The sequence below is a fragment of the Neocloeon triangulifer genome, unplaced genomic scaffold, assembly GCF_031216515.1.
Source record: "Neocloeon triangulifer isolate White Clay Creek 2 clone unplaced genomic scaffold, ASM3121651v1 ptg000011l, whole genome shotgun sequence".
Lineage (NCBI taxonomy): Eukaryota > Metazoa > Arthropoda > Insecta > Ephemeroptera > Baetidae > Neocloeon > Neocloeon triangulifer.
The window spans coordinates 862770-873596 of NW_026775553.1; the positions used below are offsets into that span (position 1 = coordinate 862770).

Genomic DNA, 10827 nt, shown 5'->3' on the forward strand with positions numbered 1-10827 from the left:
CCCCTGAATAATAAAGCAAACCATTCCATTTTTAAATCCCCAAATCAGTTTCGTTTCGTCTTCCGACGAGAAAAGAGGTACGCACTTTTTCACACATTTCACAATATTGTGTTTTGTTGAATTTGCTTGGAAATTTTATTCTTAAAATTAAATTAATTCCAATATTTTGTATTTTAAAATTAAGGAGAAAAATATTGTGATTTAATTTTTAACAATTTTTTTGAATATAATTTGCATGTTAATTTTTCGAAATGTAATCGAAATTGGTTAAATGTCAGCTTATTTCAACAGCTCATGAATTAGGGTTGCAACCCGCAACCGAAACTAGTGAGCAGGGATTTTCTGTACCATGCAGAAACAATAAAGTTGCTCATCTCCACCGAGGAAGCCGGATTTTATTTCAACAAATATGACCACCTCGAGTGCCAAAAGGTTCCACAACAGCAACACTTCAAGAACCTATACAGAAACGTCATTTAAATTTTTAATTAGTTTTTCCTTTACTTTTCTGATTAGGCAACTTGCTTCGCATCTTTTATTGGGGCGGCCGGTGAAAAGCGAGCGGCCGTATTGGCTTGGGTGTTTTAAGACTCTACGCAGCGCGCGCTGAGAGGGATGAAAATTAAAGCAGCAAGAATGCGCGCTGTTGCAAGTTCGGCTTTCTCGAACGACTCAAAATTAACCATTAATTGACTTTCTCGAGAATTGATTTCAACTTAATTAAAGTTCAGTTTGCAATTTTGAAATAAATAACGCCCAATTCAAAACTGAAAAATAAACTTTACTTTCATTATTAAGTAAAAATAATTTCATATAAAAAATCATCGCCTTATTTTTTGTGACTTTTCGCACTTCCTCTCGAATAAAATTAATTAATTCCTACGCATGCAGTTTGTAGATTCTACTTTCTTCTTCTAATTTCTTATAGAAAATTGTTGCGCGGCGGCCACTCAATTATTATTATTTAGCCGCCAAGCGAGAGAAAGAGTGCCTCTCTCTTTGCTTGCGCCGTGCAGGCAAGAGAGGAGAGACACACACAGGGCTGGCTGAGGCGGCGAGCGAGTGAATTTATTTGCTGGCGCGGCATTTGATTGTTCTCCTTTTTAACTTTTATATTCCGTTTTTTTTCGTATGAATTTCTTATGATAAATACACATATATTTTAGCAGTAGGATTGTTTTTGCTTAACATTTGCTTGTGATTTGAATTTGATTAACAAATGTCTGCGATGCATTTACAAGTTGAAAATTGTAACTGATTGTGAGGCAGAGAGTTGAAATTCTGCAACAGAGAACAAGCGAATTTCCTCTCTGTCAAATATGGAATTCTTCGCAGCAAATTTATAATTTACCCTCGATTGATAAGGACGAAAAATACAATTTGAAAACGTTCGATACTGTGCTGGCAGTCGAAAGCACGGCATCGCAGTGGCGCGCTCTCCAGCAAATGCACCTCTTTAAAAGCAACATCTGTCGTCGGAATATGCTGTAAGAGCACGTCACCTACTATTAAAAATACGAAAAAAAATTGGTGAAGAATGAAATTCAATGAAATTATTTTGAATCTTTTTTATTAAAATATCTCAAATAATGAAAAAAAATAAAATGTTATAATGAATATTATAATTCCCTTTATGGGATTTTAATAATATAATTATAGCTGGCCTCAGATAGATGACTATGGTAACTAAAGAAAATTTAAATAATATGAGAGTAGGAGTATCTCAACAAAATGTTTTTTTTTTATTGAATAAAATAAATTTTAAATATCTTTAATTACATGAAAAATTAAAATCATCTTTAATAATTAAAATGAGAATTTGGCCTCATCTTTATAGATAAAAAAAAAAGTCTTGAAAGTTTTCAAACGAAGTAGAAAAACACCACAATGGTCATGTAGAGTGAAATCAAGAGACCGACAAAGAAGGCGATGGCCCTCGAGGGCTGTGGCACAGGGTAGTAGGCGTAGACCAACGTGTGGAGGAATCGGGCGGCGGTGAAGCCCCACACCAAAACGTTGGCCCAGGTGATGTCCGGCTTGGTCAACAGGAACAGGTACGAAATGAACAGAAACGCTGGGATGTTCTCCAAGTCGTTCAAATGGGCCCTTTCAAATAATAATATTTTAACTCAAAATTAATTGAAAAATTTTATATTTGGGTGAAATCGGGAAAGGATGAGGTGTAATTGGCAGTGAAAAGTTACCATCTTGATTTTCACATATGTTGTTGGGGTTGTTGAAAGGTAGCTTCTCCTAAATTTTCAGCTTAAAATATGGTGCGCTTTTCCGGGAAATCGGATTTTTCCAAAAACAGAAAATATTGAATATCTTTGCTAAAAATGAGTATATATGAATGCTCTCTTCACTACCAGACGTAACTTTTCACGCCCGACAACTTTGCTGTTGATTATTTTTGCGTAGGTCAAAGGTCAAGGTCACTAATTAGCAAATTTAACTTTCAAACGCAATTTTCGCAAAGAAGCACACCTTGGATTTTTTTCGTGATATACAAAAAAATGTAGCCCTAAGTGTGTAGAACAAAATACTTGAGTTTCAGATTGGTAACTTTTTCTGTTTAATTGATATTTTTAATTGAAAATAAAAAACTGTGAAAAATCACTTTTCCGCAAACGAAATTAATTTTCAAACAGCGATAATGTTTTTTCTGCTAGAGATACGCAAAAACATGTAAGTACAAAAAGTGTTTCTAATGACCTAACCTATCGAACCATGTATCGATCATGTAGGTCGAGTCACTTAAGGTCATTGACCTCAGTGACCTGTGACCTTGAAAAATGATTTTGCAAAATATTAGTTCATTAAATAATGAAAAAGAGTGCGCCTGTTTTGAAACGTTTCCAATTTTTTGCAATATCGTTTTTCAAGGTCACAGGTCACTAAGGTCAATGACCTTAAGTGACTCGACCTACATGATCGATACATGGTTCGATAGGTTAGGTCATTAGAAACACTTTTTGTACTTACATGTTTTTGCGTATCTCTAGCAGAAAAAACATTATCGCTGTTTGAAAATTAATTTCGTTTGCGGAAAAGTGATTTTTCACAGTTTTTTATTTTCAATTAAAAATATCAATTAAACAGAAAAAGTTACCAATCTGAAACTCAAGTATTTTGTTCTACACACTTAGGGCTACATTTTTTTGTATATCACGAAAAAAATCCAAGGTGTGCTTCTTTGCGAAAATTGCGTTTGAAAGTTAAATTTGCTAATTAGTGACCTTGACCTTTGACCTACGCAAAAATAATCAACAGCAAAGTTGTCGGGCGTGAAAAGTTACGTCTGGTAGTGAAGAGAGCATTCATATATACTCATTTTTAGCAAAGATATTCAATATTTTCTGTTTTTGGAAAAATCCGATTTCCCGGAAAAGCGCACCATATTTTAAGCTGAAAATTTAGGAGAAGCTACCTTTCAACAACCCCAACAACATATGTGAAAATCAAAATGGTAACTTTTCACTGCCAATTACACCTCATCCTTTCCCGATTTCACCCATTTAAAAATTAAAATATAATAGAAATATACTAAAATAATTTGCTTTTAAATATAAATCAAAATCATTCATAATTAAATATCAAATGTTACCTTCTGACTCTCTCAATATCAGGGTCTTCGGTGGTCGAAGGTTGCTCCTGGCCCATGAACCTGGCGTCCTCAGGGTTGGGGCTCACCTGCGGAATTGTTCGAGAAGATTAAAAGTTCGGATCGGTGTCCTTTTCTTGTTAATTATTGAAAGCGAGACCTTTTTCTTCATCCTGAGGATGCCGGTGGACGAGGCGACGAGGTACATTTTGAAAATCAGCAGGGCCGCGTTGGCCGCGTAAAGGCCGAGGTACGCGTCGTCCAAACCTGCGGCGGCCATCGTTTCACGCACAAGACACGCAACTAACTAAATTTAATATAATAGAAATAGCTCTCGGAAAAAGGAGAGTCCGTGGTGGGGCGGCAGGTGTCAAGGTCGCGACGATGCACTTGCCGCGGCTCAGGTAATATAGCTGCTCATCCTCTTTTTTTATTCATCTCCCTAAAACCGAGACCGCTGCAGAGATAGAAAAAAGGTGGAATAAACCGGAATAAACACACAATCGACGCGTCCATTTAAAATTCACCTCTTTTTCGTCAACATGTTGTATTTGTTATTTTCAATTAAAGACCACAATTTTTATAGAAACAAATAAAAATGTTTAAAAAAAATTAATTTTTGTTAAATACGATTCAATTTGAAGAAGTGAAATTTGCAAACCAATGATGATTTTTATTAATTTATTGTTACAAATTATTGAATGATTAATTCATAATTCATTGGGAAAGAAACATTTTTTTTATATTATAATTAAAATTTTTTAATGTGATTTATGAATTTGCTTTGTGAGAACTCTTGAGGCGCCGTTTAAAATATTAATTCAATCTACATCTGGACCAGTGCGTTGATGAAATAAACAAAGTTGGCGAAAATCATGAAAATCGTGATGGCCACGCCGACGAGGAAAATAATGGTCCTGGTCGGTTGCGGCAGCGGGTAGAGAGCGTAGATGATGCTGTGGCCGAATCGAGCCGCCGTGAACGTCCAGAAGAGGAAATGACACAGGCCCAAGTTGGGCTGCGTGTGGATGTACACGAAGGAGACGATCAGGAAGATCGGAATGTTCTCCAGGTCGTTTAAATGGGCCCTATTAAAACGAAAAATTGAATTTTGCATAAAAAAATTCAATTTAAAAATATTTGTACCTTTTGACTCTTTCTACGTTGGGGTCTGTTTTGTTCGAGGGTTCGACGCCCATCGCCCTTGCGTCCTCCGCGTTCGGGGTCACCTGAAATTGCGATTCAATAAGCGCCTTACTACAATGCAGCGTGTATTGCGCAGTTGTCAAGCGTGCTGCCTAACTTGCAGTTAGTCTCTGGCATTGAAAATCTCGAGAAAATATGAAAACAAATACTTATTGTAGAGATTTTTCAACTCCATTAAAGTATTTCTTTAATTTCAAAACACAAAATGAGGAATTTATTAAATAAGAAAAAACGCAATCTTAAAAAAATATAACTGTTGTCAACTTTTTCAGTGCAAATTTTTTACAAATTTTGGCAAAATTTAAAAAAAAATCACTATATCGGCGATTCAAAAGATCTAAAGAGACTAATTTCATTAAGAATGTCTATTTGGATTATTAAAATTTGATCAAACCTTTCTCAAGGTGCGCACCAAGCCGGTGGAGAAGGCGAGGATGAACATTTTGAGCACCAACAGGCCCGCGTTGAACGCGTAAATGGCGAAAAGTGTGTCCTCGTTCCTCATGTTCATCGCTGACTATAATGAAAATTCAGCCGCTCTCGGCAACTTGCCTCGTTTTACTGAATTATGAATTTGGGAACGTGGCCACAAAAGCTGGAATAAACTCCGCATCGAATGGCATGTGTTCGGCCTGGTCAATATTTTCCGAATGCTAATGAAGGCAAAGCTCGCTTTAGATGTTATGCAACCTTGCAACTCTCACGGACGTTTCTATACGAGTCGGTTGCGTGTTCCACCCTCCCTGCCACAAATGTAATTGATTGACGCATGCTCTTAGGTTAATTCGAGCATGACACAAATTTTCGTGCGCTAATTAATTCATCATTGTTCATTTATCGCAGCAAGCAAAAAATTAAAAATTAATTTCTTTTGTGTTGTGCATTTTCTAAAATTTTCAAAGTTTTGACGCAAACTAGGTCTGCTATAATTTAAGATTGCACTCTTTGATTTTTAATTTCATGGCTCAAACTAAGTGAAATAAAAAAGGAGAGTGAAGCATTAAAATGTGTGTAAAAAAAATAATACTTGTAAATAATGATTTTTTTTTTCAATTTTTTTACAAAAGCACATTTCGATTTTTGTTTATTTATTTAGAAGAATTGCGCGAAATAAATGAAGTTTCTGACAATCATGTAGAGCGTAATTAGAACTCCAACGATGAAGCAAATTCCCCTGGCCGGCTGCGGCACCGGGTAATAAGCGTAGACGGCGGTGTGGACGAACCGGGCGGTTGTGAACAGCCACATGAGCACGTGGCACTCGACAATGTCCGGAATCGTGTGAATCCAAACCAGGGAAATGATCAGGAAGGCGGGAATGTTCTCCAAATCATTCAAATGCGCCCTGTTCAATTATTTTGCTAATTAATTTTTTTGAATTTTTCAGCTGACAAATTCAAACCTTTTTACTCTTGCAACGGCTGGATGCTCCTCTGTGGACATTTCCATCCCCTTTCGTTTTGAATCTTCCTCATTCAAAACAACCTAATTTGCATGTATTAAAAAAGGCAAATTTATATAGCCAAGTGAAAAAAATTCACCTTTTTCGATCCTCGGACAACTCCAGTGGAAAAAGCCACGACGAAAAGCTTGATGACCAAAAGGCCCGCATTGAATGCGTAAATTGCAAATCGTTCTTCCAACTCCGTAGCCATCGCTGCTTATTCGATCCCTCTTGTTAGGCAATGACTGACAATTGGAATGTCTTGAATATTTATAAGGAAATCTCTAAGCATGCAGCGTGTGATTTAGGCCGTGCTAGAGTTTTTTCGCTTTGGATCGATTGGCTGATATGACTTGATAAGATAAGATTTGAATAATATCTGTCCCACGACTCGTCGTCATTGAAATTAGCAAAGAAAAAAGTGATTCACACAATCATATCATGTTGGTAGCAGTAAAATTAGCCTCGAATTTCATAACCACAGCGTGAAAATTTCTCAAACAAAACACACGTTTGAAAAAATTTAGGTGACAAAAAGGAACAAAAAACGTTTTGTATTAAATTTCTCAATAGCGCTTATTAATTAGATAAGGGATCAATTAAAAAATAAAAATTTTAATTGTTGTTCCATAGGAAATATTTTTTCACTCATATAGGATCCAGATTCAAGATACTTTTAATATTTTATATTAAATTTACAAATCTCTCTCCTATACATAAAATTGATTATGCGCTTGTATGATCTATTACGATTGATAACATTTGAGATAAGGTTTTGCAATGTATGGGCGAATCCAAATGATTCTGTCCAACTATATAAACGCAAATATGATTGGCTTCAATAAAAAGCGCTCGTCTGAGTTCGCATGTTGGTGGTCGTTCTCATTGACAGCTCATCGAAGCAGAGCGTGGCGGTCACTTATTTGCCTAACTTAATTTTTGAAATATTTCCTAACCTTTTGTAACAATGATGCAGCTCAAATTCAAGTGGATTTCATCAGATTTTGGAACCATTATTTAACATAATTTTTTTGTACGCTTCAAGATAATTATTGTTAAATAGGCAGAAATTGAATATTTTACTCGAACTGCGGAACTTTGAGAGAAATTGGCAATTGAAGTAAAAATAAAAAAAGGTTTGTTTCATTAATTAACTCAATCTGTCAGTTTCACAGTTCCAAAATTTAATTTCTACATAAATAATTTAAATACAATAAGGAGTGTTTTGCGTAGAATTTTTACAGGAATTGTGAAAAATGAATAAAATTCATAATTATCATGTAGAGCGTAATTAGAACTCCAACGATGAAGCAAATTCCCCTGGCCGGCTGCGGCACCGGGTAATAAGCGTAGACGGCCGTGTGGACGAATCGGACAATTGTGAAGAGCCACAGCAAAACGTGGCAAACGATCAAATCAGGCTTGGTGTAAATCCAAATCAGCGAAATTATCATGAAGGCGGGAATGTTTTCCAAGTCATTCAGATGGGCTCTGAAATTTAAATTTAAAATTTAAATTTTACTCCTGCAAAGTTTAAAAAAAAAAAAAATTACCTTTTAACTCTGGCAACTGCAGGGTGCTCAGTCGTGCTCAGCTCTGTGATTCTCAAAACTTTGGCATCCTCAGGATTGATGACGACCTACAAAATTGATTAATTATTATTGTCCTGAGTTAAAAAAAAATAAAGAATAAAAACCTTTTTCTTTTCTCGCACAAAACCTGTTGAAAAGGCGACGGCGAACAATTTGATCGCGAGAAGACTTGCATTAAAAGCGTAAACTGCAAATCTCTGCTGGAATTCCTCATCTTGTTCCATATTTGAGACGATCGCGTGAAGAAGGAAAAATTCGGTCGCCCTCCGCTCTTTTCAAGTGCCAAATTCTACAAATCACATTTATTTTGATGACACTCGCCGCAAGCATAGATAAAAAAAGTCAGATAAGAACTTTAGGAATCAAATATTTGGAAATCAGATTGGTTTGTTTTATACTGAAAATATTAATGGATTTTTATTTGTCTACCAGAAGTATTTGAGCACTTGCACGGACATGTAAAAAGTGATGATGATTCCGACGAAAAAGGAAAGTGCTCGCGCTGGCTGCGGCAATGGTTTGACGGCGTAAACGACGGTGTGCAAAATCCTGGCGGCGGTGAAGCTCCAGAAGAGGACAAATGCAACAAAGTAGCTGGGACCTGTCAAGATGTACAGGAAAGAGACAAAAAGGAATGCCGGGATGTTCTCCAGGTCGTTCAAATGCGCTCTAGAAATTTAAAATTAAGAGCAAAAATAATACAAGCCAATTTTGTCTTTACCTTCTGACCCTCTCAACGTCAGGGTCATTCATCAAAACTTTGCCCTTTGAGACTTTTGCATCTTCCGGATTGGCATAAATCTGATACATATCATTAAAACAAATCAAATTTATAACAATAATTAATGCACAGACCTTTTTGGAAATGCGGGTTTTGGACGTCAACAGAGTGACCCAAATCATTTTGAAAATCAAAATTGCAGCATTGCAGGCGTAAAGGGAGAGCAGCGAGTTGTCCCTGCTGAATTCAAAATCGTCGCCCATTTTCTGTGTTGATTGAAAATTATTTGCCGGTCAACGTGGAGGCTGCAGCTCTCAAATCAACTAACTGTTCGCCTCTCTTATCGCGTTTTCATATTTTCGACTCGCATTATCAATCTCAAGATATGAGATATGTTTTTATGAAGTTCTCTGTTTTATATCAAAAACAACAAGTTGATTTCTGCATTGAAATAAAATGTCAATTGAAAATATTCTAAATTTTACTATATTTTTTTATTTATTAATAATTGTTGTTTCTGGAGAATTACCAGAAGTGCTTGATGACTTTGGTGGCCATGTAGCAAGTGATGGCCAAACCGACGCCGTAGCAAAGCCCGCGAGCCGGTTGGCGCACGGGTTTGACGGCGTAGACCAGGGTGTGGCAAATCCTGGCCGCGGTGAAGCCCAAAAAGAGGTTCCTGGCCAGCTTCGGCTCAGGGTCGGTCAAGATGTACAGGAAGGAAATGCACAGGAACGGAGGAATGTTCTCCAGGTCATTCAGATGCGCTCTAAATTTCAATCAAAACCATTTAAATATATTATTATAATTTTGTCCAACCTTCGAACTCTTTCAACGTCCTCGTCAGCCGTATCGACCTGAGCGCCCTTAATTGCTTTCGCATCTTCAATGTTTGCGAATTTCTGGGAACGAAATTTACTGATAATCAAACACAAATAAAACGAACGAACCTTTTTGGAGTGGCGAATTTTTCCCGTCAATGCGGCAACTCCGAACATCTTGAAAACCAAAATCGATGCATTGCGAGCGTACAGGGAAAGCAAAGGGTTGTTGTTGCTAAGATCAAACGCCTCACTCATTTTGGAAATAATTTTTTTTCAACACAAATCGTGCGAATGATTAAAATTGAACTAAAGAAAGAGTTTTGGGGACTTTCGTGCACTCAATGTTTTTAGTGCTCAAAGAAGATAAAGGAGCAGATTGCGAGTTGTGCATTTGATTGGCTGATAATTTTACTGCAAACAAAAATTATTAACGCGATAATGTCTGATAAAAGAAAAATTCAGACAAATTTGATAAACACTAAAATTTATTTAGTCGTTTGATTTAAAATCTCTGCTCTAACTTTAAAAAAATAACGTTTTCAGAATTAGGAATTTATACCTAGCAGCCAGCAAAATCCTTCTTCAAAATTAAAAAGAGAATTGAAGAGGTTGTTCCAAGGCATTCACTGGAAACGAAATAATAACTAAATTGCATTGAAATTGCTCTGACCTGCAGCTGTGTTATTTTTAATTCAACAAGTTCAATGCGCTGTGATTGAGGCATAAAAGCAGGAAATTTGCATTTTGTACGAGAGCGTATATAAATTTAACGCCAGGCCTGTTATTACTCGCAGCAGCAGCACCTCCGTCCGTCCGTCTCTCTCTTTTTCTTTCTCTCTCCGCAAGTGCAGGAGAGGAAATCTCAAAATGATATTTACATTCGAACAAGTCGAATTTGCATACAAAACACGAGACGCAAGCTAGGGATGATGAAAAACGAGGTCTATGTGTTGCGCAAGTGCCATTGTTTCCATCGCGCCTTTGTTGAAGCTTCGGATGGATCTTGTGCGAAATGTTTCGGAAGCCATTCGCTGTAATTCGACTCGCATCAATGATTTAATTATTTTCGTTGGAGCTATTTTCCCATAGGTAACCTGAGTAGAATGACGACATGCTTGGTTGGTTAAATACAAACTTAACATTTAATAGGTACGTCGTGTAAATTACCTTCACTTTTTATTATAAAATATTACATTTAAAAGTACCAAAATTTTTTTTAAATGGTTTCCTTTTCATAAATATTTTATAATTAATTTTCCAATAATAAAATTAAAGTTTTGTTATTAATTTTAGAAAAATTGCCCAAGTTTTTTTTATAAAAAACTTAATTTGAAAATTTCTTGTCCTTACTTTAAATTGGCACTTATTTCTAAGTAAGTGTAGAAATGATATTTAAAATTGCATTAAAAGCTAAATTTTATTTGCATCCATCGCTT

At 36.2% G+C, this 10827-nt stretch overlaps 6 protein-coding genes across 8 annotated transcripts; all 6 read right to left on the reverse strand.

The window, feature by feature from the left end:
- Positions 1-1664: 1664 nt before the first annotated feature.
- LOC132196024 (microsomal glutathione S-transferase 1-like) lies at positions 1665-4021 on the reverse strand. Its single transcript, XM_059618392.1, has 3 exons — positions 3765-4021; positions 3608-3693; positions 1665-2106 (listed from the first exon to the last, which is right to left on the reverse strand). The coding sequence occupies exons 1-3, from the start codon at positions 3882-3884 to the stop codon at positions 1863-1865; spliced, it is 450 nt and encodes a 149-aa protein (XP_059474375.1). The 5' UTR covers positions 3885-4021; the 3' UTR covers positions 1665-1862.
- A 123-nt stretch (positions 4022-4144) lies between these two features.
- Positions 4145-5501, reverse strand: LOC132196050 (microsomal glutathione S-transferase 1-like). Its single transcript, XM_059618436.1, has 3 exons — positions 5205-5501; positions 4751-4833; positions 4145-4692 (listed from the first exon to the last, which is right to left on the reverse strand). Exons 1-3 carry the CDS (start codon positions 5319-5321, stop codon positions 4431-4433), a joined length of 462 nt encoding a protein of 153 aa, XP_059474419.1. The 5' UTR covers positions 5322-5501; the 3' UTR covers positions 4145-4430.
- A 359-nt stretch (positions 5502-5860) lies between these two features.
- Positions 5861-6593, reverse strand: LOC132196014 (microsomal glutathione S-transferase 1-like). Its single transcript, XM_059618378.1, has 3 exons — positions 6352-6593; positions 6213-6295; positions 5861-6155 (listed from the first exon to the last, which is right to left on the reverse strand). Exons 1-3 carry the CDS (start codon positions 6463-6465, stop codon positions 5903-5905), a joined length of 450 nt encoding a protein of 149 aa, XP_059474361.1. The 5' UTR covers positions 6466-6593; the 3' UTR covers positions 5861-5902.
- Positions 6594-7417: 824 nt separating this feature from the next.
- LOC132195899 (microsomal glutathione S-transferase 1-like) lies at positions 7418-9225 on the reverse strand. 3 transcript variants are annotated; one of them, XM_059618191.1, is made up of 4 exons: positions 9097-9225; positions 7951-8135; positions 7808-7893; positions 7418-7745 (listed from the first exon to the last, which is right to left on the reverse strand). In XM_059618191.1, the coding sequence occupies exons 2-4, from the start codon at positions 8068-8070 to the stop codon at positions 7493-7495; spliced, it is 459 nt and encodes a 152-aa protein (XP_059474174.1). In that variant the 5' UTR covers positions 8071-8135; positions 9097-9225; the 3' UTR covers positions 7418-7492. The 3 variants fall into 3 exon arrangements, with proteins under 3 accessions (XP_059474174.1, XP_059474173.1, XP_059474172.1); XM_059618190.1 differs by lacking the exon at positions 9097-9225 and adding an exon at positions 8303-8441; XM_059618189.1 differs by lacking the exon at positions 9097-9225 and adding an exon at positions 8276-8390.
- LOC132195901 (microsomal glutathione S-transferase 1-like) lies at positions 8164-8994 on the reverse strand. The gene is made up of 3 exons (XM_059618193.1): positions 8702-8994; positions 8568-8647; positions 8164-8515 (listed from the first exon to the last, which is right to left on the reverse strand). Exons 1-3 carry the CDS (start codon positions 8828-8830, stop codon positions 8272-8274), a joined length of 453 nt encoding a protein of 150 aa, XP_059474176.1. The 5' UTR covers positions 8831-8994; the 3' UTR covers positions 8164-8271.
- On the reverse strand, positions 9041-9751 carry LOC132195900 (prostaglandin E synthase-like). The gene is made up of 3 exons (XM_059618192.1): positions 9518-9751; positions 9387-9469; positions 9041-9336 (listed from the first exon to the last, which is right to left on the reverse strand). The coding sequence occupies exons 1-3, from the start codon at positions 9644-9646 to the stop codon at positions 9093-9095; spliced, it is 456 nt and encodes a 151-aa protein (XP_059474175.1). The 5' UTR covers positions 9647-9751; the 3' UTR covers positions 9041-9092.
- Between the last annotated feature and the right edge of the window lie 1076 nt (positions 9752-10827).

Excerpts from the sequence above, each read along its gene's own strand:
- LOC132195899 (XM_059618191.1), bottom strand. The coding sequence starts at position 8,070 with ATGGAACAAGATGAGGAATTCCAGCAGAGATTTGCAGTTTACGCTTTT. Across the intron at positions 7,894-7,950 it reads TTGTGCGAGAAAAGAAAAAG|GTCGTCATCAATCCTGAGGA; the intron begins GTTTTTATTCTT and ends TCAATTTTGTAG. Across the intron at positions 7,746-7,807 it reads GCAGTTGCCAGAGTTAAAAG|AGCCCATCTGAATGACTTGG; the intron begins GTAATTTTTTTT and ends TTTAAATTTCAG.
- LOC132195901 (XM_059618193.1), bottom strand. The coding sequence starts at position 8,830 with ATGGGCGACGATTTTGAATTCAGCAGGGACAACTCGCTGCTCTCCCTT. Across the intron at positions 8,648-8,701 it reads AAACCCGCATTTCCAAAAAG|ATTTATGCCAATCCGGAAGA; the intron begins GTCTGTGCATTA and ends GATATGTATCAG. Across the intron at positions 8,516-8,567 it reads GACGTTGAGAGGGTCAGAAG|AGCGCATTTGAACGACCTGG; the intron begins GTAAAGACAAAA and ends TTAAATTTCTAG.
- LOC132195900 (XM_059618192.1), bottom strand. The coding sequence starts at position 9,646 with ATGAGTGAGGCGTTTGATCTTAGCAACAACAACCCTTTGCTTTCCCTG. Across the intron at positions 9,470-9,517 it reads AAATTCGCCACTCCAAAAAG|AAATTCGCAAACATTGAAGA; the intron begins GTTCGTTCGTTT and ends TTTCGTTCCCAG. Across the intron at positions 9,337-9,386 it reads GACGTTGAAAGAGTTCGAAG|AGCGCATCTGAATGACCTGG; the intron begins GTTGGACAAAAT and ends ATTGAAATTTAG.
- LOC132196014 (XM_059618378.1), bottom strand. The coding sequence starts at position 6,465 with ATGGCTACGGAGTTGGAAGAACGATTTGCAATTTACGCATTCAATGCG. Across the intron at positions 6,296-6,351 it reads TTGTCCGAGGATCGAAAAAG|GTTGTTTTGAATGAGGAAGA; the intron begins GTGAATTTTTTT and ends CATGCAAATTAG. Across the intron at positions 6,156-6,212 it reads GCCGTTGCAAGAGTAAAAAG|GGCGCATTTGAATGATTTGG; the intron begins GTTTGAATTTGT and ends ATAATTGAACAG.
- LOC132196050 (XM_059618436.1), bottom strand. The coding sequence starts at position 5,321 with ATGAACATGAGGAACGAGGACACACTTTTCGCCATTTACGCGTTCAAC. Across the intron at positions 4,834-5,204 it reads TGGTGCGCACCTTGAGAAAG|GTGACCCCGAACGCGGAGGA; the intron begins GTTTGATCAAAT and ends TCGCAATTTCAG. Across the intron at positions 4,693-4,750 it reads AACGTAGAAAGAGTCAAAAG|GGCCCATTTAAACGACCTGG; the intron begins GTACAAATATTT and ends TCGTTTTAATAG.
- LOC132196024 (XM_059618392.1), bottom strand. The coding sequence starts at position 3,884 with ATGGCCGCCGCAGGTTTGGACGACGCGTACCTCGGCCTTTACGCGGCC. Across the intron at positions 3,694-3,764 it reads TCCTCAGGATGAAGAAAAAG|GTGAGCCCCAACCCTGAGGA; the intron begins GTCTCGCTTTCA and ends ACAATTCCGCAG. Across the intron at positions 2,107-3,607 it reads GATATTGAGAGAGTCAGAAG|GGCCCATTTGAACGACTTGG; the intron begins GTAACATTTGAT and ends ATTATTTGAAAG.